At 50.6% G+C, this 26417-nt stretch overlaps 1 protein-coding gene across 1 annotated transcript in view; it reads right to left on the bottom strand.

Annotated features, from left to right (window-relative positions):
• Nucleotides 1-26417, bottom strand: part of CDH23 (cadherin related 23) — a 211693-nt gene that overhangs the window by 86683 nt on the left and 98593 nt on the right. The window contains exons 9-13 of the mRNA XM_054288414.1: nt 25852-25930; nt 15666-15778; nt 13289-13477; nt 4129-4278; nt 3228-3386 (exon numbers count right to left, since the gene is read on the bottom strand). Coding sequence (XP_054144389.1) covers nt 3228-3386; nt 4129-4278; nt 13289-13477; nt 15666-15778; nt 25852-25930 — 690 coding nt within the window. The remainder of the gene's footprint in view (nt 1-3227; nt 3387-4128; nt 4279-13288; nt 13478-15665; nt 15779-25851; nt 25931-26417) is intronic.

Genomic DNA, 26417 nt, shown 5'->3' with positions numbered 1-26417 from the left:
GGGGTAAGGAGCCCTCCGCACTGCAAAACCAGGAATGTGTGGCCTAAGGGACTTATCACATGTGTTAAGAGTCATGGAATCATTCAGGCTGGAAATGGCCCCTGAGATCATCAAGTCCAACCACGAACCCAGCACTGCCAAGTTCACCACGCACCCACAACCAATATTTATGTGTTCTTTGAACTCTTCCAAGGATGGTGACTCCACCACTTCCCTGGGCAGCCTGTTCCAATGCCTGACCACCCTTGCCACTGAAGAAACTTCTAATATCCAATGTAAACCTCCCCGGACACAACTTGAGGCTGTTTCCTCTTGTCCTGTCACTGGTTAACTGGGAAGAGAACTCAACCCCACCTGGCTGCACCCTCCTGTCAGGGAGCTGTGCAGAGCCAGAGGAGCCTCCCTGAGCCTCCTTTTCTCCAGGCTGGACCCCTTTCCCAGGTCCAAGAGCATGGAGGCAGGAGAGAAAGCTGCCTTTGGGCACATTGTGAGCTCCCTGTACAGGGCAGGAGCTGTTCCCAAGGAGCCTGGCCTCTCCAGATGTTCTTGAGCAAGCAAATGACCACCTGAGCCTAAACAATAAATGCCTTTCAGGCACAGAATTAAACAGATGGATGGATGGACAGGGAGATGGGGGGAATGCTAAGCAGAGAGCAAACGAAGTCTTAGAGGTTGGAAAAGGTTGTGCCGTGCTAGGGAGGGGGCTGAGGTTTGACCAGGAATTCATGGATCTGATCCCACTGCTCCCTGGGCAAAGGGAAGGAGGGGAAGGAGGCAGGGAGCTCTGCCTGCACTTGGGGTTGTTTTACAGTTGATTTATAGGTGTAACAGGCAATGTTTCTCTGCTGTCACTGACACGAGGAGCTGAAGTGCTGTAGAAACAAACGGCCATTTGTCACAGCAAATGAAGTCTGCTTGCTCTTTCCTTCTGCCTTTCCCTTTCAGCTGGCCACGCTGAGGGCAGCCTGGAGAGGGTGGCATTGAGGAGAGCCTTTCCCCTCCTTTCCCAGCCACAGCCAAGGTGGGATAGCCAGGATGCACTCACTGGAGGATGGGCAAACAAACAGCAGCTGGCACCAAGCCTTGTGCCACCCAGCCCACACACTCCCCTCTTCAACCCTGCTCATCCATTTCCTTCACCCCACAAGCCACCTCGTTTATTTTTAGCACCTGGAACCCCACTATCTATCCAAACTGAGACTTTTTGCACAAAGGAACACAAAAAGAGAGGAGCCAACAGAAGACCCCCTTCATGAGGATGTAATCCAGCAGCCACCAAAGAAGTGGGCATGGCATGTGGCTGGCCAGGCTTTCTCCAATAACCTGTCACAGACATCTTTTATGGAAATCCCTTTCCTTAGGATTTTTCCTCTTGAGAAGCTGACAGGCTTCAGGAGCAAAAGGTAAACATTGATTATCTGCTGCTGTGGAATGCAACAGGTACATCTGGGATTGGTCTCATATTGGTTGTTTCTAATTAATGGCCAATCACAGTCAGCTGGCTCGGACTCTCTGTCCAACACACAAACCTTTGTTATCATTCTTTCTTTTTAAATTCTTAGCTAGCCTTCTAATGAAATCCTTTCTTCTATTCTTTTAGTATAGTTTTAATGTAATATATATCATAAAATAATAAATCAGCCTTCTGAAACATGGAGTCAGATCCTCATCTCTTCCCTCATCCTCAGACCCCTGTGAATACTGTCACACTAACCCTTGTGTGTGAATAGCCAGGAATATTCCTGAGCAAGTGGAAAAGAAGGAAGAAAAGGAGAGGAGGGATTTATTAGCCAGGAAAGCAGGCTTTTTGTCTGCAGCATGTGGGACAGGTGGAGAGCTGGGCAGCGACCAGAGGGCTGCAGCTCAAAGGCAAGCGGCCACAGCAGGAGGAGCTGGTACTTTATGAGGGTTGTTAAAAGTTTGGGATCAGCTGGGAGGGCAATTTGGATTTCAGTGCTAATTGCATCCATTCTGATTTACCATAGAAGACTCAACTCCTGGCATTTTGTGTTCGCTCTGAAATGCTGGCATAGCTGGAAGTTAGCTGGGGAAAGAGGAGACGCAGTAACAATCTCATTGTTTAGTGTCTGACGGCCTGACTAGCTAAACATCTGCTTGAAATATTAATAACTGTCAGATGGGAACAGCTCGGGGGCTCTATACAGTTTCACACCATCTGTTTGTAAAGTAAACACACTTACACACAGGCACACGCACCCCACTCTTTTGTCCGGGCTTTTAACCTCTGAGTGGGCATTCCTGCATGGATGGGGGACCAGGGGCTGTGCCTGGGGAGAGCAGGGGGACAAGGAGAGGGCAGGAGGGCAGCTGGAGCAAATGCATTGGAGAGGGAGCCAGCCAAACTCATTCACGACTAATGGTAGTGGCAGTAACACACCCAAAGTGTAGCAGGGGGTTTCGTGCTCCCTGCTGTGATATTCCTCATCCCAGAGGAGCTTTGATGCCTTTTCCAATGGTATTTCAGCACAGGGTTTTGTTGTGGTTCTTGCACCAGGAAATGTGTCTTCTCCATAAGGATTCCAACCAACCCATGGAAGAGGAAATGAGCCCCATGGAAATGCCCCCTGCTATCAGCACACCTCTGCCTGTCTCTGTTCTGCTGCCAGCCATTTGATACCATGCTCTGCTAAACAGAGCCATTCCCCTCCTTTTCCATCCTTTGCCCTCTTAATGGCACAACTGACATCATTTGGGTTGAGGAAGATGATGCTTCCAAAGAGGGCAGTGAGAAAAGCCACACCAGGGCCACCATGACCACTGGGGATGGGTGTCTGCAGATGAAATGCAGTGCATTTCTCTCCTTGAGTTCCTGGTGTGGCAGGAAACACACACACATCTTCCAGAGAACAGGAAAGGTCAGGACATCTGCCCCAAAAACACATGAGAAGTCTACACCCCACCAACCTTCCAACTTCTGGGGCAAATAAAGTGGAGAGGAGGGATCACAGAGCTAGAATTACTTTCCATGGAGAACCATTTTTCTGCAGACACTTCAACGCAAATCAAATGCATTGTTGCATTAAAAATGGTTGCTTTGGTTTGGTTGGGCTTTAGTGATTTTGGTTATCAGAGCTTTTCAGGAAGACTTCACGTAAGCCCCTCCACCAGCATCTCCTGATGCTCCCTTCCCGGGCTAGCCCTTGGTGAGGGACACCACAAAGCCAACACAGACGCTCAGCAGAGGGAGCTGGGATGCTCCTACTCACGTGGACCTGGAGGACAGTGGTGCCCACAGTGGTGTTCTCCAGGAGGCTGACGTTGTAGAGGGCCTTGCTGAATATGGGCCGGTTGTCGTTCTCGTTGATCAGGCTGATTTTCACCCGCGCAAAGCCGACGTGGTCCGGGACACTCTCATTGGCAAAGAGCTGGGCAAAATGGGAAGGCAGGGTTGGAGACATTGGGAAGCTTGGGAGAGTTACCCATCCCTCTTTAGTGGAGTAAACGAGGCTCTCCTCAGCTCCCTCACCAGCTGAGCCAGCTCAAGGCAAGCCACCAGCAGAGCTGGGCCAGGAGGATGGGGAGGGTTTTGGCACCTGATAGGTGCTCTTAAAACAAAGTTTTATGCTCTATAAAGCTTTTATGGCCCTGCTCTGCTTAAGCTCTTGCAGCTGAGCCTTTGGATGTTGGAAGAGAAAGTGCAGAGCCAATCTCTTCCCCACCTCCTTCTTTATTATAATTTCCGATTTTTTGGCTCTTTTGTAGTGCTCCACTGTTTCACAGTGGGGATTGTGATAGAATGGTTTGGGTTGGGAGGAACATTTAAAGGCCACCTAGCCCAACCTCCTGCCACGGGCAGGAATATCTTCCACTAAAACCATCCAACCTGACCCTAAATTTCCAGCAATGGGACATCCACCTCTCTGGGTATCCTGTTCCAGTGTTTCACCACCCCCATGGAAAAAATCTTCCTTACAGCTAATTTAAATCAACCATCCAAAGCCATCCCCGCTTGTCCTTATGGCAACAGTCCCTGCTGAAATGTTTGCTCCCTCTTTTTCCTATGCCCTCTTCAGCTACTGGAAAAGAGAGAGGAAGAGGTTGAATGGTCATTTTTAGGTCATGCTGGAAGCTGTGGCTGTCCCACAGAGCCCAGGAGTGCAGCCTCACCGAGAATTCATAGCGGGGAATGGTCTCGAAGTCCAGCGGCACCGCCACGCGCACACGGATGTCCGCCTTCCCCTGGATGGAGGTGGGTGAGATGATGAAGTGGTTGGAGTTGTTGCCCACCAGGTAAACCTCAAAAACGCTGTTGGGTCCCTGGGAAAGGAAAGAGCAAGGCTGGTGTTTTATTCTGTTGAAGATTGCAATGCAAGACGTTTTCCATTACAATCTGTATGGCAGATTACCTTTGTCAAGTGGGCAGTTTGCCTTATCTCTCTCTTTGAGTGACCACATTCACACCTCCCTCGGGAGGGGACATTGCTGATAACAGACTATTGAATGTCACTGCATGGCTGATAAGAACTGTAACATCCCATTGGGAGATGCTCCGCCCAGGGGGAGGAGCCAAGCATTGCTACCCAGATATAATCCAGAGGGAGGAGCCAAGCATTGCTACCCAGATATAATCCAGAGGTTTTGAGACACCGGCACGGCTTTCTCCATGGGATTCCCCAGAGGAACAGCAGCTGTCTCTTCTCCCACTGGATCTTCAGAGGAAGAATACATCCTTCTCTACTGATCCCCCTGCTCCAACAGAGACACCCCTGACACTGCAGGAGGGCTGCAGCCACATTTCCAATGGGACTGCCACCAACACCCTGACCCACAGGGTGTCAGGTTGGGTTCCGACTCTGTCAGTGTTGTTAGGCATTGTTTATTTAATCCTTTTATTTTCTTCCCTATTAAAGAACTGTTATTTCCTGCTCCCATATTTTTGTCTGAGAGCCCCTTAATTTAAAATTCATAGCAATAGGGAGGGGTGGGGAGGGTTTACATTCTCCATTTCAGGGGAGGCTGCTGCCTTCCTTAGCAGACTCCTGCCTTTCCAAACCAAGATATATTTACAAAATCCATGTGCACATGATGGGAGTGGGAATGTGCCCCTAGGATGGCCCCGTGCAGCACACAGAGGGAAAGTTCCTTCTGCTGGCTGAAGGTGCACACGCCACACAGGGGGTCACACTGGGATTTCACTGCCTCAGGCTGGGGGCACAGCCTGGGTGCCTCTCCCACACAGAAGGCTTTTCCCAGTAAGGCAGCTCCAACTGGGAACTGGGAAAACTCCTCCTCTCCCAAGACCTGGCCAGCAAAGCAGCAAGGACACTGACCTACTGATGCTTTTGGAGCCTTGCTCTGAGCATAGCCCCCTTCCCAGAGCACAGCCCAGCAGAGCACATGAAAAGCAAGCTCAGAAGCTGCCAGAGATGAATTTCCAATTTTCCCTGAATGACCTCCCTCCTATCAGAAAAAGTGGCCAATTAAATGCACGAAGGGGCACTAATAGCAAAAGCTGCCTAAGTGTGACCACTGAGAGCGGGTGACATGAGCAGAATCTCTGCCTTGCCCTGCTCCTTGCACACCTCCATGCAGTCCATGGAGCTGAGGGCACACTGAGCATCTCCCAGGGGAGCCCCACAGCAGGAACCAGCCCTGAGGACACCCACAGAACCACACAAGGGCACCCAGTGCCTCGGGAGCCCAGCAGTGCTCTGCTGGTGGACAGTGGGAGCATCTCAGGGAAGATTAGCACCTTCCACGAGCTGTTTTAGTGCTGAACAAGGAAGTGAGGGATGCTCCCAACAACCCAGACACACCCCTGGGAGGGAGGGAGCTGAGGATACAGAGAATGGCAGAAGGAAGCATTACTTCCCAGGCTGTTTTGTGCCCTACCCTCAGGATGTCAGTTTACAACAAATGGCCATTTCCCACTTCCCACCAGTGACAAAAAGCTACTCCATTGAGGAATTCCTGCCCATCTCTGCTGAGGAGCCCTCAGGATCTCTCCCAGGGCCTGCACCCTCCCTGCAGTACACGAGAGCACCTTTTGTGGCAGCGAGATGAGAGGGATTTTCTTGCAAGCCAGAGAAGAGTGAGTTTGTTGGAGGCGTGAGATAAAAGTTAAAACATCAAAAGAAATCCAAGTATTTGCAGGAAGAGGGCCAGGTGGATTAATTCCCCTCTAGCTGGGGAAGGAGATCAGCTCCAGATACCCACTATTCCTAATTAGCAGCCCCTCCAGTGCCTCAGTCTCCCCATGTGAGGTCTGGAGAAGGGGGATGCAGCTGCCTCTGGGGAGGGCTGCTGTGAGTTGCCATTTATATATTTATTCAGCTATTTATTTTTTTTTGCCTGGCTCCCCATGCTGCTTTCCTTGCTCCTGGTTCCCAGAGCTTGCGAGCCCCCTGCGGATGCCTGAAAGCACATCTGAATATTCAAATTGTTATCAGCTGCCCAGCAGAAGGGCCTGGCTAAGCCAGGCTCACAGCAAGGACCCCCCACTCCAGAGGAAGCCACGGGGAGCTGCTTACATTTCCCTCACCCCTTCCTACCTGCTCCTGCCACCCAGAGCAAACAACGGATTTGAAACGTGGTTGGGAAGAGGAAAAACAAGTGCTGCATCCCCGGGCTCTCAAAGGGCCTGGTGTGCAGGGATCACAGCCTGCATCATCTCCTCGCAGTGCCAAGGGTGAGTATGAGGATGTTATCAGTGACCTGCTTCATGTGCTCATTCCCCTCTCCACCCCCTGACCTCCCATCTCCTGCATGGCTCGAGTTTTTCCCCACCACTGCAAACAAACCAAGCCCCTTGCCTTCCTTTAGAGCCACAAATTAGGGAGCAGCCTGCCAAAGCTCAGCAACCCTCCCACAATAAACCTGTCTCCCTCTGAAACAAATGGACCCATAAAAAGCAGGTTTTGGAAAAGGGAAGTTTGCTCTCGCCCAGCACCGGGGTGCAGCCACGTGTTTTCCAGCTCCTCTCATCCCATGCCAGCACTCGGGGCCTGCCCTCACCGTGCCTCAAGGCTGCTGCCCACTGCCTCCTTCCTGGCACTCCCAGGCAGCACCACAACTGAGGGAAATTTTGGGTTGATTCAAAAATTTAGGTCGATTCAGCTCAAAGGCAACTGGAGCCGCAGTTAGGTGTAATTCTGGCTTTGTTCTCCTCGGAGCGCGTAACCAGAGCTGCCACACCAACCTGACACCCAAACCCTGCTTCCAAAACAGCCACCCCTGGCTGGCCACACAGCATTTTTGGACAATTTGTGACAGGCCTGGTTGCCAGCCTGAAATCCCCTCTGAAACTGCAGGGGAGAGCCCAGGGCACAGGCAGGAGGGGCTCAGGAGCTCAGGTGTGGGATGGCAGCAGGTGGGTCCAGCTGTCACCCCAGAGATCTGAAACTCCAGGTGGGACCTGCTCATGCACCTGCTGTGATTCATGGACAAAAATCTGCTCTCCCAGCTTGCAATCCACGCTCACGTGGCAGAGTTCAGGAAACCCCTGCTCCCACCAGGAGGCTGGGGCAGCCACATCAGCTGTTTCAGCTGGGGCTGAGGATGGATCATTGTTTCTATTGCTGCTTTTCCACCCACTATCACCTGCTGGCCTCATCCATCAATAATGCTCCCACTCAGCCCCCTCCTCATGGCAGCACACCCAGAAATGCTTCAGGAATGATTCCACCTTCCAGCAGTCACAGCAAATGTTTAGCATCACTTACCAATGGCTACACAAGAAAACAAAGTGAAAAATAGAATAAACCAAATCCCTAGACAGGCAGACAACCCTTCCTCAACAGCACCATTCCCTGAGGCGCAGGGGTAGGCTGATTTCCTGCAATCATTTCCAGCACAAAGTGAACTAGGCTTGGGAAAAGCAGCCTGGGAATTCTCACTTTTGTCCTTTTCACGCTGCCTCAGTACAGATTTGCCTTTGGGCCCCTCAGTGCAATTTGCTTTTCCAAAATGGAGAGCCCTGCCTTCCCGAAGCACAAAATCCAGTGCAACTCCAGTTTTCCTCCCAGTCACTTTCCAGGCACTTTCTGGGCTATTACCTGCAACAAGCTACGGAGGATTTACTATCCTTCATTCTGAATTCATTCAAATTCTGTTTGTGTTCTAATCCAAAGGAAGGAAAGAGCTGAGAGTTCGGGAGTGGAGGTTAAGGAAGGGGTAAGAAGAAGTTGAGGGTTTTTTGAAAGCAATTAGTGCCTTTTTTGTAGGATAACTTAGGCCTGGCTCTAGTGAGTCAGACACGAACAGTACTTAATCCCCCCTCTGAAAACACAGGGCATGAAGGGGATTATTCCCTGCACCCATTTCAAAGCATTTAACTCAGAACAGCCTCTCTGGGTGCTGCCTGCCTCTCTCCCAGTGCCCAGCCAGCTTGAGATGCCAGCACCCCTGTCCCACCCTGTGCCAATAACACTTCTGAGAGCTCACTGGGCACTGGCATTTGTGCCCTGCATCCCTAAGGATCTCACTGGGCTGGCAGGCAATGCAGGATGCCTGGAGCAAGATGCTCCCCAACCCTTCTGATCCCCCTCTCCATGCCAGCAGCCCTATTCTCCCATCTTTTTGTCCCTCCTAAGTGTCAGCCCATGCCTGCTCCCTCCCTCATGGAGGAGTTTTCTCCTTCCCTGCTCTCCCCAGGTTATCTGCTGAATTCCACACACGCCTGCACAGACGGGGATCAATCCGAGGCTGCCTCGCCTTCAGCTTATCTCTGCTCCAAATGATTGATTTTCCCTCTTTAAGGGTAATTTGCTGGTGAATTCCGTGTATTGCAAAAACCCCTGTGAAATCTAATTCAGCCCGAACTGGCAGCTGGCACTTTGGGGAGAGAATACTCGTGTGCCGTCAATTCCCCTTTACAGTTCCTTGCCATGTAGATCATATTTATAGTGCTTGTGCCTGTCATATGCATATATATGCTCTGGATGAATCATATATTGCCACCTGCACACTCATGGGCACACAGGATATCCTGGTGGGGGTCTCTGGTGGAGCTCAGTGCAACAAAGAGAGCGTATTCCCACAGCCCAGATTTTCCTTATTTAAAATTCCCCATTTACCTTCCTCGATATGCTTATTTTAGAGAATTGTTTCAAAATGATTTTAAAATGTCAGGCCATCGTGGTGGTGCTTCAGACAGCTTCTGCCCTTTTCTTCCTCTTCACTCAACCATGCAGAGCTGGTTTCCCTGGCATGCCCTGGAAGACCAGGCTGCTGCTTCCCTTAACAGGAATCCATGGAAATGGAGGATGCCCCAAAGGATGCCCTGCTCCTTTTCCTGAATGGCCAAACCCTTGCCTTCTCCCTGTGATACTGCATCAGGCCACCAGGTATGGAACACCAGCATATCAAAAAGAACACCCATGTCTCCCAAATCAGCATCCATGTATCCCAAATTCCAGCCCAGCAGCAGATGAGAATAGGTAGAATACAGTAGAATAGAATAGAATAGAATAGAATAGAATAGAATAGAATGGAATAGAATAGAATGGAATAGAATAGGCAGAATAGCTTCTGCCCTTTTCTTCCTCTTCACTCAACCATGCAGAGCTGGTTTCCCTGACATGCCCTGGCAGAGCAGGATGCTGCTTCCTTTAACAGGAATCCATGGAAATGGGGGATGCCCGAAAGGATGCCCTGCTCCTTTTCCTGGATGGCCAAACCCTTGCCTTCTCCCTCTGATACTGTATCAAGCCACCAGCATATCCAAAAAGGACATCTTTGTCTCCCAAATCAGCATCCACATCTCCCAAATTCCAGCCCAGCAGCAGATGACCCCTCTGAGTTAACACCAACCTGTCCCAGAGCTCAGGACTCTTGCTCTCAGCCTGGAAACAACCCTTGCTGTAAAAGCAGATAAGTCAGTGCTTTAATCTTCTGCCTCATACACAGCATTTACGAGAGCCACCCTGCTGAACCACCACAATGTGAGTGAGGAGAACCCAACCACAGCCTGGGGGTGTCCAGTTGAGTGCAGGCTCAGCCTGAACACTGGGAAACCTCAATGGATTTTCCTAAGCAGCTCTTGAATGGCTTGGGAAAGCTGTTCAAGGGTCTGCTCTCTGTGTGGCAGGGAGAGAAGCTCAGCTGCATAGCAGATAGTGCTTTTATTTTGGCTCACAGAACCCTGGAATGGTTTGGGCTGGAAGGGATCATAAAGCTCAGCTCATTCCAGCCCATGGGCAGGGACACCTTCCACAAGAGAGGTTGCTCAAGAAGGCTGAATCAAAAACCTTGTGCAAACCCTGTGTACTCATTTCCCTCTCAGTAAATCCTGGAGAATGCAGAAAGGAAAAACAGCACACCTGGCTGAACACTCCAAATCCATCTGTGGGGCCAACTCAGCTCAGCTCAGTTGCCTCCTCTTGAGGAGCTCCCCATCCCACCTCACAGCCCCCAGACCATGGCTACATTTGGGGTGAAATGTGGGGTTCTGCAGGGGCTGGGCTCTGAGGAAGGGCCTCTCCTTGGAGACACTCGCTTGGGAACCTTGTCTGAGAGGTTAATGCTAGCTGAGCTGCAGAAAGGCACTTAGAGCACAGAGGGAAAGCCAGGCATAGGCTTTCAAGTGTGGTCTTGTGTGCCTCAGAAATGCATTTTTAAGTGCTTTGCTGAATGGTTTAATCTGACTCCTTCCAAAAGCCATCATTTCGGTTTGTGCAAAACACACCGGAAGAAAGAAAGGCCAAAACCCCCATGGTTAACAAAGGCTGTGTGGGCCTGGCTTTGAAAAGCCTTGTTTAACAGCCTTGGCAGCCCACACGGTGCGTGTTAAAGGCCAGACCCATGTGACAGCCCTTTCCCCAGCTCCACAAAGGCACAATGACAGGAGAAAAACCACTCAGACCCACGGGACCCCTGCACGGGGCACAGTCCAGGCTGCTCCCTCAGCCAGCTGGAGGGCTAAAGGAGCAATGCCTGAATTTTCCAGAGGGGCTCAGGAAATAACCCAATGTGCCAAGGGAATCTCCCAGGACTCTGTGACATAAGGTGGGGGCAGGAGACACACTCGAGCAAAGCGATCTTCTCAAAGACGCCGGTTCTGATTTCCCGCGTCTCAACCCATCTGCTCTCATTTATTTCTCTCTCTGCTTTCCCTGGAGGTGTGTACAACTCTCTCCTGGTTTCCCTCTGCCCCTCACACAAATGAGTTGTGTCATCTGCAGCGTGGAGCCAGTGCTGCCAGAACAGCTCCTGTCAGCCCCGTCCTCAGCGCCATCCCTGCCTGAAGTTCTTGGTCCCTGCCAACGCATCCCTCCACCCACAGAGAGAAGAGAGAGCCTGGTGCCACCTCAGCCACCTCCAAGCCAGATGGTTTGTAAACCCCTCACAGCTCTCACGGGGCGCTTGAGCATCCAAAACATCTCTGCCAGGCAGCTACAGAACCTTTCTGTAGTTTTTTTCACTGAAACTTGGTGGGTCTTCAGGGCTCCACAAATACTTCCCTGGGAAGCAGCGCTGCCTGCAGGTGCAGTCCTACTTCTATCTCATGCACATCTTTTTCATAAGCTGGGCATCTTCTCCCTTTTTTCCCCCCCAAAGTGCTACCTTGATGGTTAACCCAGTTGCAAGCATCCATGAGAGGAAATAAGGAAGATCCATCACAGGATAATGCAGGGAAAAAAAGGTAACCAATTGCTTATAACTTTCCCCCCTCCAGATATTCCAAGAATCAGCTCTCCTCTGCTTCTTATCAGTGAAAATAATGCCACGGTCAAAGCAATCTGTGTTAATATGATGGTCTCTGAAGACGTGTACAGTAAAACTCCTTCAGACTCCCTCAGCACAAGAGATCCTCTCTCAGCAGTTTTGAAAATCTCAGCTAATTCTTTTGGGGAAATCTCAGGAAGTGAAAGAAATACATCAAAAGAACAGCGTGTATTTTTTGCTGGTGCGATGGGGAAGGCGAGGCTATTTTTTATTCTCCCATTTTAAAATTAGCAAGGCTGAAAAGTGAATTCTTGAATGGGAGTCACTCCAGTAAAATGAGCTTTTAACCAGAAATAATGACAGATCCTTCATCCTGGTGGCACAAACAGAAGTGTTACAATGCCCTTCAAGAATGGATCTGCTGACATCTCTCAGCAAGCACGACAGCAGCTCTATTCAGAAACTATCCTAAGCATCTGTCATATCCATATCTTCTTTATTAGCAATTGACATTTTCAAGAAAAAACAGTCTCTTTATCTGCTTAATAGCTCATCTGCACCTCTTCAGGCTGAACTCATAACTCCTGCGTGGTGACATCATGTCACCAGTAAGTTATTAGTTCTGTGTCATAATCACTTCAGATGGAAAAAAATGGGATTTCTGGGTGGCTTGACGAGGCGGGGTGAGCTCCACCCAGGGCTGGGGAATGGCAAATACATCTGCTCAGCCAGAAAAGGCAACTTGAAACATGCACATTTACCTGACCCACCAGGATTTTGGGGGCTTGGCAGGGGGGATGTTTTGTTTCCCATTACCTGAAGCATCAGGAACACATCCTGGTGATGCTTTGCCACGATGCTGGATGGAGCTCTGAGCCACCTCTCTAGTGGAAGCTGTCCCTGCCTGTTGGAACGAGCTGATCTTTCAGGTCCCTTCCAATCCAACCCAACCCATTTATGATGGCATTTATTGTGACAAACCCTCTGCCCTCACCTCCTGCTCAGCCCCGAGAGTTTTGGACAGCTCACCATGAGGTGTCAGCACTGCTTTGGAGCAGGCAGCGTGGCGGGGCTGGGGGGGAACCAGCACGCAGGAGCAGCCAGACGTGAGGTGCACAAGTCAGAAAATCAGAGTAATTGAGGGCTGGGAGCCCAGGACTGGAACAGAGGCTGCAGTCCCAAGCACGGCACGGATCGGCGCGTGACAAGCAGGAGCTCCGCTGACACGTGGGATCAGCGAGGCTCCAAAGCTCCTGCCTTGTTTGCAGTGATGAACTGGCATCCCAGTCCTGCCCACTCCCAGGGGCATCTCCCACATCCTCCCCGACTTAGCCTGGGGCTCCTGTCCTCCCTCTCCCAGGAAAACTCCTGCTTTGCTAAACCAGACTGGCAAAGCAGTGCCTGACAGAGCCCTCAGCAGCAGGCAGGGATCAGCCGCCCAGACAATCCTATTTTCTGGCTCTCAGGGGCCCTGCAATCCTGACTGCATTCGTGCCTGCACACTGGGGAGGGAAACTGGGCTCTGGTACACAGCAAGCAGAGCAATAGCAGCAGTGAGAGATGGAAAAGGGGATGTTGGGACAGAACCGTGCAGTGACTTCTCCCCTGCCCACCCCGAAACCCAACCAGTGCTACCCCGCAGAGGAGGGAGAGGAAAGCTCACCTCATCCTTGTCCTGCACCTGGATGTAGAGGGGCAGGGCGAAGCCCACCTGGGCCAGCTCTGTGATGGCCACGCTGTACTCGGAGCTGTTGAACTCGGGGGCGTTGTCGTTGACGTCGATGACCAGGATGTTGAAGGTGGTGGTGACGCTGGCGTTGGAGGGCGTGCGGTCATCGTTCAGCTCTGTGCCCTGCAAGGACACAAAACAGGGCGGCCTTTGCTCTCCAGAAGGAATGAGTGCAAAGACAGCGTGCACAGTGAGACACTCTTGCAGCTTTCCCTTCCTCCACTTTGCCACGGAAGGATTCCCAATTGGCTCTGCTATTGTTCCATTAAGACATAGAGATGTTGGAGCAGCTTTCCCATCACTCATGCTTTAGTCTCACAAAAACCTTCCCAGGGGTTTAACATTTCCCTCAGGATGGCTATGGCCAAGTTCTCCTGCAACAGGTTGACAGGATCTGGAGTCGCACAAGAACAGGAGATTTCCCTGCCACAAGCGTTAAAACACAAAAAATGTCTTTTGTGAGATGTAGGGGACAGTCCACAAACTAAGGGGCAAAGAGTACTCCTGCTCTCTCCTCTGCTATCCCTGATGTGGGACTAGGAGCTGCCAGTGAACCTCTCAGTATGCTGAAAAACACAGGGATGGAAAACTAGGGCACCAGAGGAAAAGAAGACTTAGACCTTAAAATAGGTTTGGCAACACGTGCCTAAATACAGAGCTGAGTCATGAGTCCACATCACACCTCTGTCTCAAGAAGGACTTTGATTCTGCCTTCCCAAGAAGAGAGTGCAGATTTTAATGCCAGAGAAGCAGGACTCATGGAACAGCCTTTTCAAGGCGAGTCCCTCCTCTTGTCCTCTGGATAATCTTGCTTTGCTGTGGGCAGGGAAAAGCAACGCTCTCACGACCCACACGGCTCATTGCTATTCACTGCTTCTGCACACAGCAGCAGAACAGGCTGATCCCAGCGAGGAGCAGCCCAGCTGTATTTTCACTGTGTGCTCCAGGATGAGAGCAGCAGGGAACATTTTGGGTGCTGGGGATGCGGGATGCACAGAGCTGGCATTTGCGGGAGGACGCGAAGTTGGTGGGGAGAGGACATGGAAATCTGTCAGAGCAACAGAACGTGGCTGGAACTCCATTGTCATGCAGGCAGAGAATCGGGCAAGTTTTCAGGCTCACAAACCTTTCCAAGATGAAACAGATATTTTTGTCCCTATTAAAACCAGACAATCTTTCCTCTCTTGATTTTTGAAACTATAAAAGCCTGAATGAAGCCATACCAGGGGTGGGTGAGGATCTCCTCCTCACACACACAAAGCCTCACGGTGTGAACTGTGTCTGGGACCTAGAGGGGTGATTTCTTGTCCCTCTGCCCCCCTCCAAGGAAGCATCACACTTGCCAAAACAAGAAGGCAATGTGCTGCCTCCCTCCCTCCCAATCAATGACCCTTCCTACGCTGCTGATTTTTCCCCACCCCAGCCCAGCAGAATCCATACTTCTAAATGTGCTTCCAACCAGCTGCCCAGCTTGGTATTGATTTTAATTACAGGGCTGTGTGCAGAGCCAGGGAGTCACTCTCAGGTGGGGCTGGAGGGGCTGGAAAGCCACGCTCCATTGCCTTTTCTTGACAAGGCAACTTCCAGCATCCCTCCCTCCCCATGCCAGGAAGGCACAGATGATGCCCTGTTACACCACTGCCTGTTGACAAGGCAAAATGTCCTGTTTATCCAGGGCTTTGGTGGGGAGAAAGAGGGAAAACAGGCAAAAGTAGGAACTATTCAGGTTCCTGAGCATGTGTCTGGTCCTATATGCAAGCCTGGGGTATCTGCATGCTGCCAGCAGGCACAGCCACAGGTAGAATGGCAAAAATGCCCTCAATCATCAAGTTTTGGGCCACCAGACAAGGGGACTGTTGTTGCCCTAATTTTTTAAGTTTTTCTAAGCCTTCTGATGTTTACACGATTATAATGAACTTTCTCGCACACTTTCTGTATATAACTAATTGTTTTGCATTCATTTGGAGGAGCAAAAATTTGATGGACTGTTGGTTTGTCCAGTGTCATTGGAGAGGTGGCACTGTCACCCTCCAATCCACTGTCACTTTTGGAAATCTATAAATGTTAGAGTCAGAAAATAAACTTCCCTTTTTCCACCTTGAGAGCAGCAGTGTGTGTGTGGTGGTATTTCACATCCTACAGTGACAGACCGTGTTTAACATCTCACTTGGTCAGCACATCGTGGCTCTGGATGCCCAAGAGAACAACACAACCCAGGTCCCACCGGCCACTAGCTGGAAGGGGGTGTCCCCAGCAGGATGTCCTCCCCATCCTACCCTGTCCACGTGCTCCCCAGCTGGAGCAGTCTCACCTTCACTGTGAGGATGAACCCAGCGGTGTAGAAGGGATTTTCCCTGTCCAGGGGCCCATTCAGGGTCAAGGCTCCACTGATGTAGTCCAGTGCAAAGATGCTGTTGGTGTTACCTGAGAAAAACAACAGGAATGTGAGCACAAGCAGCTGGCACACAAAACAGTGCTGGAGGCAACAGCGAGGGGAGCAAGAGGACACAAACTCCAAGATACGGACACAGGAACCTGGCACAGTGTTCCAACATGCTTTGAAATGTCATGGCTGTAACACTCCCCTCCTCCTCTCACCTGTCCCAGCTCAGGGCTCAAAATGGGGCTCTCCTTCCACAGCCAAAAGCTGCCAATGCTGGAGGCAGCTGAGGAATTTCAAAGGGTTTATATTATTAAAATCTGCGGCAGCAAAGCTGAAAGCAGGACCAAATCCCGCTGCTCCCCTCTGAGTGAGCACTTGCATTTGCAGGGTACTGTGTTCCTGGGGTGGGCATGGCCTCTCTCCTAAAATCCAGGGGTTATGGGACATCAGTCCAGGATAATCACAGGGAGGCACAGATGGACCAAGCTCATGAGGAATTCTGCACAAACAGGGGGTGGTGTAGCTTGCCAGAGGGTGCTGAGGGGGATACAAGTCCAAATGTACTCAAGGAGAGGCTGCAGAGCTTAAAGAAAGAAAAAAAATTCTATCAAGTAATAGAGAAGCCTCACACAGCTCAGGAATTTCTTAGCTGGGTGTATTAGAAGCCAGTGAAAGTATCAGCAAAATAGTGTGGGCACTTGCCCTGCTTTTGTGCCCTTGCCGTATATGTTGACCTTTTGCAGCTGCCTGGTTTTCCTCTGGTGGAGCAAAATTTGGCCCCTGTGCCTGTCCCTGCATGCAGGCAAGGAGCCAGGATGCCACTGAGCATCCCATCCCATCCCATCCCATCCCATCCCATCCCATCCCATCCCATCCCATCCCATCCCATCTGCAGCTTGGATTTCCTCAGGAATTGGACACTCAGAGGGGATTAAGACAATATGTTCTGTGGGAATCCATAAAATCAGGGGGTTTTGGGAAAGCTGCAAAAGGCAGGCCTCAGAGACAGCAGAACTGTGATTGGAGCTAAGCAGCAGCCATGAGATTGGTCAGCAGAAAAATTATGTAAAAAGTAGAAAAGTAAGGACAAATAGAACGATTGTCTGTGTATTACCGCTTGTCTAGAATAACTCCCTAAGCTACAGAAAAGTTTATCTAGCAAGATATTAGGAAGTTCTAATCTTAATAATGGAGCTCTGTGCATTGTGTTTGAAGGCTTCTAAGCAGGCATTTTGTTTGAAATAAGCAAGCATTGTTTTAACCAAAGGTACGTGTGCTTATGGTGGTTGGATTGAACCACTGTCAATGTGCTTTTGCTTTGTGTGACTGGTCTAAAACCTTTTAAAGTGAGTTTTAACATTGAGTTCTTGGTCTGCTGCTGGGGATGTGAGCTGATAACATCTTCTCATTGTCATAAGCATGTAATGAGACTGATGAGGGAAAATCAAACAGCTCAAGGCACGTTCCCAGCAGCCCCGTCCTGTTTGTGATTTGTACAGAGACCCCAACCAACGATAATGCTCGAGTGTCATGGCCAGCAGACACCAAAAGGACAATGTCCTGCTTGGGAACGTGCCTGTGGCAGCTCCAGGTGCTCTCCCTGTGAGCCAGACAAAAGCCAGCAGTTGGTGTGTGGAGCCTGGGACACCCGACACCAGCCTGACACAAAAGCAGAGCAGGCTGCTGAATTAGTGATGCCCAGGGAGGTTATATATCCAGGCATATGGTCACCCACACAGCTCCCCTCAGCATCCTGAGGCATGCAGAAACCCCTGAACAGACACAGACAGGAGCCAGGAAACCCTGCAGGTAAATTCCAGTCATCCCAGTCAAAAGGAAGTAAAAAATAAATCCTGTCTCCTCAATACATCTCAGCACGAATGAAACACACACAGCATTTGTCATTTCCCTGGAAGGGAGCTGCAAGACAGATCTGCTGCCACAGAAAGTTGTTTCCCATCACTCAGCATCCACCTTGCTCCCTTCCAACCTCTGTTGGATCACAGCTGTGATCACAACAATGCTGCGAGGGCACTGACAAAGGAGGAATGGTGAGGAGGACTCCATGGATAGCAGAAGGCTAATTAATGACTTTATTATCCTTTATTATTCTATACATCCTAAACTGGACCTGCCAAGCACTCAACCCTGCTCACACTGCTCTGAATCTTGTGACTGTCACCCAACAATCCCAACACACACACACACACACACACACACACACACACACACACTTGGCCGAAACAAAGCATCCTCACTTCGGATAAACAATCTCCATATTGCATTCCACTTTTGCACAAACACAGGCACAGCAAGTGATGAGAATTTGTTTTTTCCTTTCTCTGATGTTCAGAGAATGTGAATCCCAGAAACATTCTTGGGAAGAATTGTGCCTTGCTTTTCTCTGTGAAGGGAAATGTGGGGCTACGTCCTCGGGACGGCCCAAAGCCTCCAGGTCTGGCCATCCCCTCCCTCCCATCCAGGAGCTGCCCTGGGCCTCTCCTCTCTCTCCCAGAGCCCCAAGTGCCTTGACACCTTTCTCCCCATTCTATCTTCCTCCTGGACAGAATTCCCCCCATTCCTGTCCTTGCTCCACCCTTCTCTCCATCCCAAATGCCCCACTGAGCTTAATGAGCTCAGCAGGCTACTTAAAATATTAGCAATGGCCTTGTGTGTTTTTTTCCTGATCTTTTGCTGCTGAACATGAAGATCTCCAGTCTCCTCCCCTCTTTCCATCCTGGCTTCCCACCTTCCTGCTGTAATTTATGGCTGACTCCTTGGGAAGCTTCCCCTGCTCCCAGCTTTGAAGGACGCGCCAGGAGATGGATGGGACTGTGCTGCCAGGCATTTCAATGCTCCAGGACACCAGGTTGCCATGGCAAAGTTTGTGCCTCAGGGTCACCTCCCCCTGATATCAAGTGTAATAAAATGCAGAAACAATGGAATTCAGTGGAATTAGGCCAGTAGGGGAGGAATTTGACTAAACACAGCGCTGTGCTACCTGTCCTAAAAAGGGGTTATGTGTTTCAGATTGGACCATGGTGCTTTTTGAAGGACGGGCAACTAAACTGGGGGCCCAAAGGCCTCCCAGGCTGCCCGTCAGAGGCTCTTCTCTAGCTCATCCTCCCCAACATTCACCCTGTGCACAATGGGGCGTCCTTTCTGCTAGCAGAGAGTTCCTGGCTTTGCAGATTAGCAAATTTAGGGACAGAAGTGTCCCCCAAAGCCTCTCCAACCACCACTTCCTCGCTGCTCTGACCAGTGATCCCTGCTGAAGCACTCACACTGACACTCACACTGCTGAACAATGCCCATTTCCTGAGACATTTTCCTTGCCAAAATCTCTCTGATCATCTTCATGTGCCTTCACTTTCCAGAGAACAAAGGGGAAAAAAAATAAGGTGGGGAGAAATTTGCCAATTTTTGTCTTTCCCTCTCTCCAGAGGTACACACACAGGAATGTGGCAGGAATTAAAGGATGGGAAAGGAAAGGCTGAACAGCAAAATGGGGAGAGAGAGAGAAGAAAAACAAGGCGGGAAATGTTTTAAATATCAGAAAGACAGAGGGAAAGGGGAGAATGACAATGAGAAAAAATATTGAGAACTCCGGGACAGCAGTATGAATCTACTTCTGGCAGACTTGTTGCTCCCACCTGGCAAAGAACAGGCTTGCTCAGGACCTACAAACCCAGGTTTTTGTTATGACACGGGTCAAGAAGAAGGAGGAGTTTCTCACCCATCTGTCTGTGTGCAGGTACAGGGGCAGCAGCAGCTCCTGCATGCACTGCAGCCATTCAGGGGCCTGGGAAGGCAGGCACTGGGGGGATGCTGCCTTGGGGGCACTGGGATGGATCACAGGAGCCCATTCAGAGTGTTTTTCCAAGCTCATTGAGGAACGGATGGTGGCATAGGCATCATTTTGGAGAAACGCTGCTATAACGAGGGGTTTTATAGATGAGAGCCATAATGTTTAATTGCCCTCAGCCAAGCTCTCAGTTTAAAAAGGCTGTTAAAAGCACTGGCTCAAACCCAGAGAAAGGAGGGTGGGCTGGAAGAAAAAGGGGAAAAAAAAGAGGGAAAAAACCACACCATCAATATCTCCTCCTTCCTCCCTACCCCTTCGGCCCTGAGCACCTTTCAAGGGAGAGATGCAGCCACTGCCCTGCTCTGGTGAAGAGCCACCTGTCAGTCAGGGCCAGCTGTTTTCCCAGGGCAGGATAATTGGGCTGCTCACGCTGGGAGCCAGGGCTGAACTTGGAGCGTGTGACTTTCACGAGATGTGAAAGGGGAACCCATCACACACCTTGCTCCGGATAATTTATTAATCAAAATGTGCTCCGTCAGGGCTCCTCGGGCACAGGAATAGATGCTGTTGGATGTGGTTCATGGAGTCAGCAACAGACACAGTTATTAGTAGATAAATAGTCCATCAGCTACCGTGAGCACCTCGCTGCTCTTCACCTTGAGTTTCTGCCCCCAGGCAGGGAGGCACTGCCAGGGCAGGGGCCTTGCCCCATGATTAAATTCAGAGGCAACAAGTAATTTCCAAAGGAAAACTGGTTGTTACAGCCTGGGCTTGCTGTTACAAATCGAGATGTTGTGCAAAAACAGTGTCCCCTTCTCCTCTTGGTTTGCTGCTCCTCTGGGGAGATGCAGCTCTCTGGGACAACAGATCTGAGCCCAAAGCTGTGTGCCAGCGCTCCCTCTCACATGCCTGCTCTGCAAACAGGCCCTTTCAGTGTCTTTCCCCAAGGATCCGTCCATTCTAGCAGAACCTGTGATCTTGCAAAAGGAGCTCACACCAAATGCTCGCAGCTCCCCTTTTCAGAACGGAATGTACAGTACAAGGAAATAAAAGGAGGTATTTATCACCCAAGGTGCAATTCCTCTCCCAGATTTGCTGGGAGCTGTGGCCGAGCACCAGAGAGGAGAACAGAACCCTCAGAGTTTCTGCTCTGAGTGTAATTCCTCACACAAAAGGATTCTGAGCCTTGGACCACAACCATCGTTCCCCCATGTCATCTCAAATGGGCTTTTTGACATAAACCCCACACCTCCAGGATCCACAGCTTTCTGAAACTCCTCCATTAAAAACCACCTCAGAACCAGAATTCCTCCATTAAAAACCATCTCAGAACCAGGATTTCACCATGAAAAACCATCTCAGAACCAGCTGTTTTTGTGAGCCATGACATTAACAGAGGTGGTCCAGGTTCATTGTTCTCCCCTGGTGGTGAACATTGAATCCCAGACCGATCTGGGTTGGAAAGAACCTTAGAGATCATCTCATTCCAAACACCTTCCACTAGACCAGGTTGCTCAGCCTCGAACACACACTAAATCCCAAAAAGCTGAACAGGAAGTCCCAGAAATTAAAGAGAAAAGATGCTTTTGTTTCCTGTTTGCACATAAAAGGGAATGTATAGTTTTAATTACAGCGGGCTGTTTGCTGGGGGACCACCTGCCACGCAAGCCATTATCCCAATCATATCTCTTTCCAACGACTCCTGGATTGCCAGGGAGCCAGAGCCAGATGCCAACACGATGACGAAAAGCAGCCTGCAGGAGGATGGGGAGCCACTGAGCCAAGGGAAGAGGGGCTGTGACCGCAGCCACCATCTTTGCTTTGTGCTGTCTCATCCCCTCGCATTGGCAGGGTGGGAGCAAACAGCTTTTGATGGATAACTCGGCGCCAGGCGCTTTTCCACCCATCAGCGTGTCCTCCTGCAGAAATGCTCTGCTGTGATGGCTGCCTTTAAATCACACGGGAAGGCCCTCCCAGCAGCTGGAATTTATGAGGGCTTCAACACCCCGGCAGTTCACCGAGCGAGGAGAATGTGGGAAAAACCGTGTGGGAATAAGCAAACGAGCAGGGCCCCACTTCCAATGGGAAGGGTGCTCCCCAATGTCTGGTTTGAGGGTTTTAGGGAAGTGCCTTCTTTATTAAGCCAGGTCAAGCTACGGAGGGGCATGTCAGCAGCTGAGGGCTTGGAGACCTCTTTGGCCACTTGACCCTTCCTCAAGGATTCATGCTGCACTTCCATGAGGAAGGCAGTGGGCTCTGTTAAGAGCACGGGAAATATGTTCTGAGAGTGCTACTGCACTGATTAATTACTCATAGATACATATTATATACATAAAAAATATATCTATGACATTCTATTCCTTAGCAGGAAATCCAGAAGATGGAGAACAATTATTTCCAGCTTCCCTCTCACTTCTGTTGCATTGTGCAAATAATGATTTTTAATTCATGTTTCCCTTGGGGTGCACCAGCTTAAGGAAGAGAGGCTTTGCTGGAAACTGCATCAGACTCATAAAACAATCCAGCTGGGAAGAGGGGGAAGAACCCCACCCTGAGGGTTTGTGAATAGCCCTAAGGACCATCTCTGACTGAAAGCTCCCTCCCCTCTCCCCTGAAGGACTCTCCAAGCCCCAGGAAGGACGTATAGATTGCCCTTGTGCAATCTCCCGCTGCCCATCCATCACCACACCTGAGAGGTGTCAGGCAGGCAGGGAGTGACATGTGGGACCCTGTCCCCTGGGTTAACCCCTCAGCGCCTGCCCAAGCAGCACAGGTCACCTTCACACCCTCCTGCCAGGAGGCTCCAAGTCTCCTGGCTCCCCTGGAAATAAATGAAGCCCAAAGTTTACTGCTAGCCAGCAACACGTGAGTCAATGCGTTTTCCTAAGAAGAGCTCGAGGGCTGAAGTCTCCTCCCTCCTATTAATTAAATTGCCGTTTAACTCACGCTGAAAATCCTTCCCTTAAAGAGCCAGAGGATTCCCCGTGCCCCAGGCGGCGTGCAGAGGCAGCAAATGTGAAAACACAGTGCCGTCTGCAGGGCTGATCCTGCCCAAAACTGCCAGGGCCCTCCCGATTCCCGCCGGGAAAATCAATCTCTGTTAGCCCGGAGAGCTCCCCTAAATGAAAAGCCTTATCTAGAACAGGTCGTGTTATACAACAAGTCACTGCCTTTGCCTGGGAAATGAAAGATGATGAGGCAGAGTCCCCGGCACAGAGGCTATCTCCATAAATCTGCCAAAAAGGAGCTGTGGATTACTTTGCTGGATTAATTATCTGTCCTTCAAGCAGAGTCCTGACCTCAGTGGCTGAGCGTCTCCAAGCTGTCACTGCAGCCAGGGAGGCAGGGAGGGCTAGCACAGGGCTCTGGCCACAGGAAAAGCAGCAGGAACACCCTCTGGAGCAATGGGAGCCCTGGCACTGGCCAGCCTGCTGGCACCAGGGGCTTGAATTGTGAGGTCTCAATTTGGGTTTCTTTCTCTATTGGGCAGGGAGCCCACTCCTTGTAAAGTGTGAAGTGAAAAAGTTCATTTTCCTGGAGCTAAAACACTCTGAGGGGAATGAAGGGGCAGAAACAGCTGACTGGCTTTTCCCTATTAGATATGGAAATGATTCCCAGTGCAGGCAGGACAAGCAGCCAAAGCTGTGGCACAGCTACACCAGTGCTCCTCCATCATCTCAGCCCTAACAGCTTTGTAAGCTGGCGGCATAAAGCTGGATCTCGAGTCTTATTTTATGTGGTTATGGTTAATCTTTTAGTTTTATTGTGTTCCTGTCACGGGAGGACCTTGTGCTGGAGATAGCTGTATAAATAAGAGCTGCTGCAGTGCATCCCCAGACGTGGCTGCCCGAGGGATGCAGCTGAATGGGACAGCAGCAATTCCAAATTAATTTTTAAACCCCACCTCCAAATCACACCGATGCTTTAGGCATTAACACCGAAGGTATGATGAACAGCCAGGTGGCTTCTCAGCTCTCTACTGCTGTACATACCAGCCCAAAAGGCAAAAGCAGAGGAGCCACACGCTAACCCTGTGTCCAAAAAACTCTGAGAGCCGGGAAGAGGCATCATGCATCCCTGCAGGGGAATGGGAGCAGCATCACTGCCACCTCCCCTCTGGAAGGGAGCTGAAGAGCCAGGTTTAATTACGACTTCCACCAGCCACTTTCACTTTTGCTTACGGTCGGTTTCTAATTTAATTTGCTTCCCCGTTCCCATATGTTAGGCTTCTTTTTTTTTTGCTTTTTTTTTTTCTGCAAAATTGCCATAAAAATTTTCCAGCTCGGGCGCAAAAATCTGCTCGCTGACCTTTACCATCATGATTGAGGATAATGAGAAATTAATTAGGCTTTACCTGCCTGCCAAAAAGAAAATGGCTTGCCTTGGCTGAGCAGGATTTTGGAAGCGCATTAGATGCCAGTCCTGTGCCTGGAATCTCACACATCAGAAAGCAACATCAGCTCTGTACAGAGAATCTGATCATCCCTATGCAACCCCTTCTCCATGAGACCCTGCTGATGACAGGAGAAAGATTCCTGGCCAGTTAGGAAAACACTTTGTAATTCTCATGTCTGGGGAAAAAAAAAAATAGTGCAAAGTAGTTTAATCACTCTTTTGATCTGTTCAGCTGGGTCCTGTGGTAGGAGAGCTGCCCCTACCAGGCAGGACTGCAGGCAGGGGTTAAGCTCTTGGCATACACAAGCAGATGCAAGGCTGTGTGCAGTGATCTGGCTGCAGGTCTCTCATCCCACTGCCCGTCCAGGATGGCCAGGCTGACGGCTATTTTACCATCCTCACCGTAATTCAGCAACCTCTGCAAAATCAGATGGATGTTTCGGTCCAGTCTCCAGTGAAAAAGAACCTGTATGAGCCAGAAGAGAGTCCCTGCTGTACCTTGGCCAGCTGATACGCACAATCTGGGACAATCTCTTGAATAAATTGCAGAGGGAATTAGAGGAATAAATAATCCTCGCACCTTCAAAGGCTGGATACTTGCAGTCAGGATCAGTGGACTTGAAAGTCAGGGTGAAATCACCTTGACCCTTGAGGCTGATTAAAAGAGGGTTTGAAATGGATGGGCTTTAAGGAAAAGAAACTGGGAAATTATTCCTGCACGTGGGGGCAGCACCTGGAGCATGTGGTGGGGAGGGGAAGCACTGCTGCTGTTTCTTGCTGGGGAAAAAAACCCCAAAAAGTGATGCCAGGAAGAGGGTTACAATCCACACCCACTAAGCTGGTGCCTCGCTTCTGGGTCACCCTGAGCAGTCTGTCTGTCCTCACCAAAGCTGCATCAGAGTCAGCTGGGCTATGGCAGAGATTGCTGAGCTCAAGGCATCTCAAATGAAACAGGCCCAAGCCCCCCAAAACTGGCCTTCCCATAAGGGTTTTATCTGGAAACACCTCCCCAGCCTGCCCTGCCCCTGGGCCATCAGAAGGGATGCTCAGGCTGTGGAGCCAAAGGGGCCAAGCCATCCACCCATCCACACCAGGAAGGGTTGCCAGGCTTCAGAGCCAGACTGCAAAGGCAGGCTCACTCCATGTGCCTGGCAGAAGGCAGAAAGCCACCACCACTTTAATCAGGCTTCCTCCTCTAGCTCTGCACCCTCACGGGCCCAGTCCTCGCATCACATCTTCTGAAACTTTTGGGAAACACCACAGAAACCACCAGGAGCCGTTCAGTCCATGCTCAGTCCTGTTCTCTCCTGGAACAGAACATCCCCTCCATGGGGTTGTGTGAAGCTGAGCTGTTTGTGGCTCGTCATTTCAATGTGAAAAATTTGCTTGGAGCTACCTGGTCTAGTGGAAGGTGTCCCTACCCATGGCAGGGGGGTTGGAACAATCATCTTTAAGGTCCCTTCCATCCTAAATCATTCTATCCATTCTACTCCATGATTTCCCAGGGATGGGATGTGCAAGGACTTATGGCAGGGTTATCCTGTCCATCCATCCATCCATCATCCATCCATGGATCCATCCATCCATCCATCCATCCATCCATCCATCATCCATCCACCTATCCATCATCCATCCATCCATCCATCCATCCATCCATCCCTCATCCATCCATGGATCCATCCATGGATCCATCCATGGATCCATCCATCCATCCATCCACCATCCATCCATCCATCCATCCATCCATCCATCCCTCATCCATCCATGGATCCATCCATGGATCCATCCATGGATCCATCCATGGATCCATCCATCCATCCATCCATCCATCCCTCCATTATCCATCCATCCATTATCCATCCATTATCCATCCCTCCATCCCTGCTGGATGCCCTCCATGCCCCCAGGACTCACCAGACACGATGGTGTAGCCGATGCCCCGGGGCCGTCCCTTGTCCTGGTCCACGGCCGTGATCATCCTCACGGTGGTGCCCTGGGAGGAACAGGGGACAGGTGTCACAGCTCTGCTGGGGCTGCCACAACGACCTGCACCTCTCACCCTGGGCCAGCTGCTGGGGGACAACCTGTCCTGGCACATGGCAGGTCATTGAAAATCCCATTGCCAGCCCTTGAAGCAGCTGAGGCTCAGTACTCATCACCCTGGTGCGAGTGTTGATCCACTCTGCTAACCCACCCCAGGATGTGGCTGGGAATGCTGAGGGCATCACCAGCAGGAAACAATTCCCTTTCACCACCACCTTCTGCCATTGGCTTCCCAATTTCAGCCTGGCCTCTTCTCCCGCTGTGTTCCTCAGATGAGGCACCCCAGGCAAGAAGGGCTGCTCACACTGACCATCGGCATCCAGCTGCACAACTGAGTGAGCTGAAGAGATTTTAATTGAAACCCTTGAGGAGGAGGAGGAGGAGGAGGAGGGCTGGACAGATGCTGAGAACCCACAGGCAGGAGCTTCTGCAGCTGC

Source organism: Melozone crissalis, unplaced genomic scaffold (genome assembly GCF_028551555.1).
Source record: "Melozone crissalis strain CALT ecotype California unplaced genomic scaffold, PUWL_Pcris_2 ptg000062l_1, whole genome shotgun sequence".
Classification (NCBI taxonomy): Eukaryota; Metazoa; Chordata; class Aves; order Passeriformes; family Passerellidae; genus Melozone; species Melozone crissalis.
Note: the sequence above shows the minus strand (reverse complement) of the source record. Positions and strands in the feature narration are given on the sequence as shown.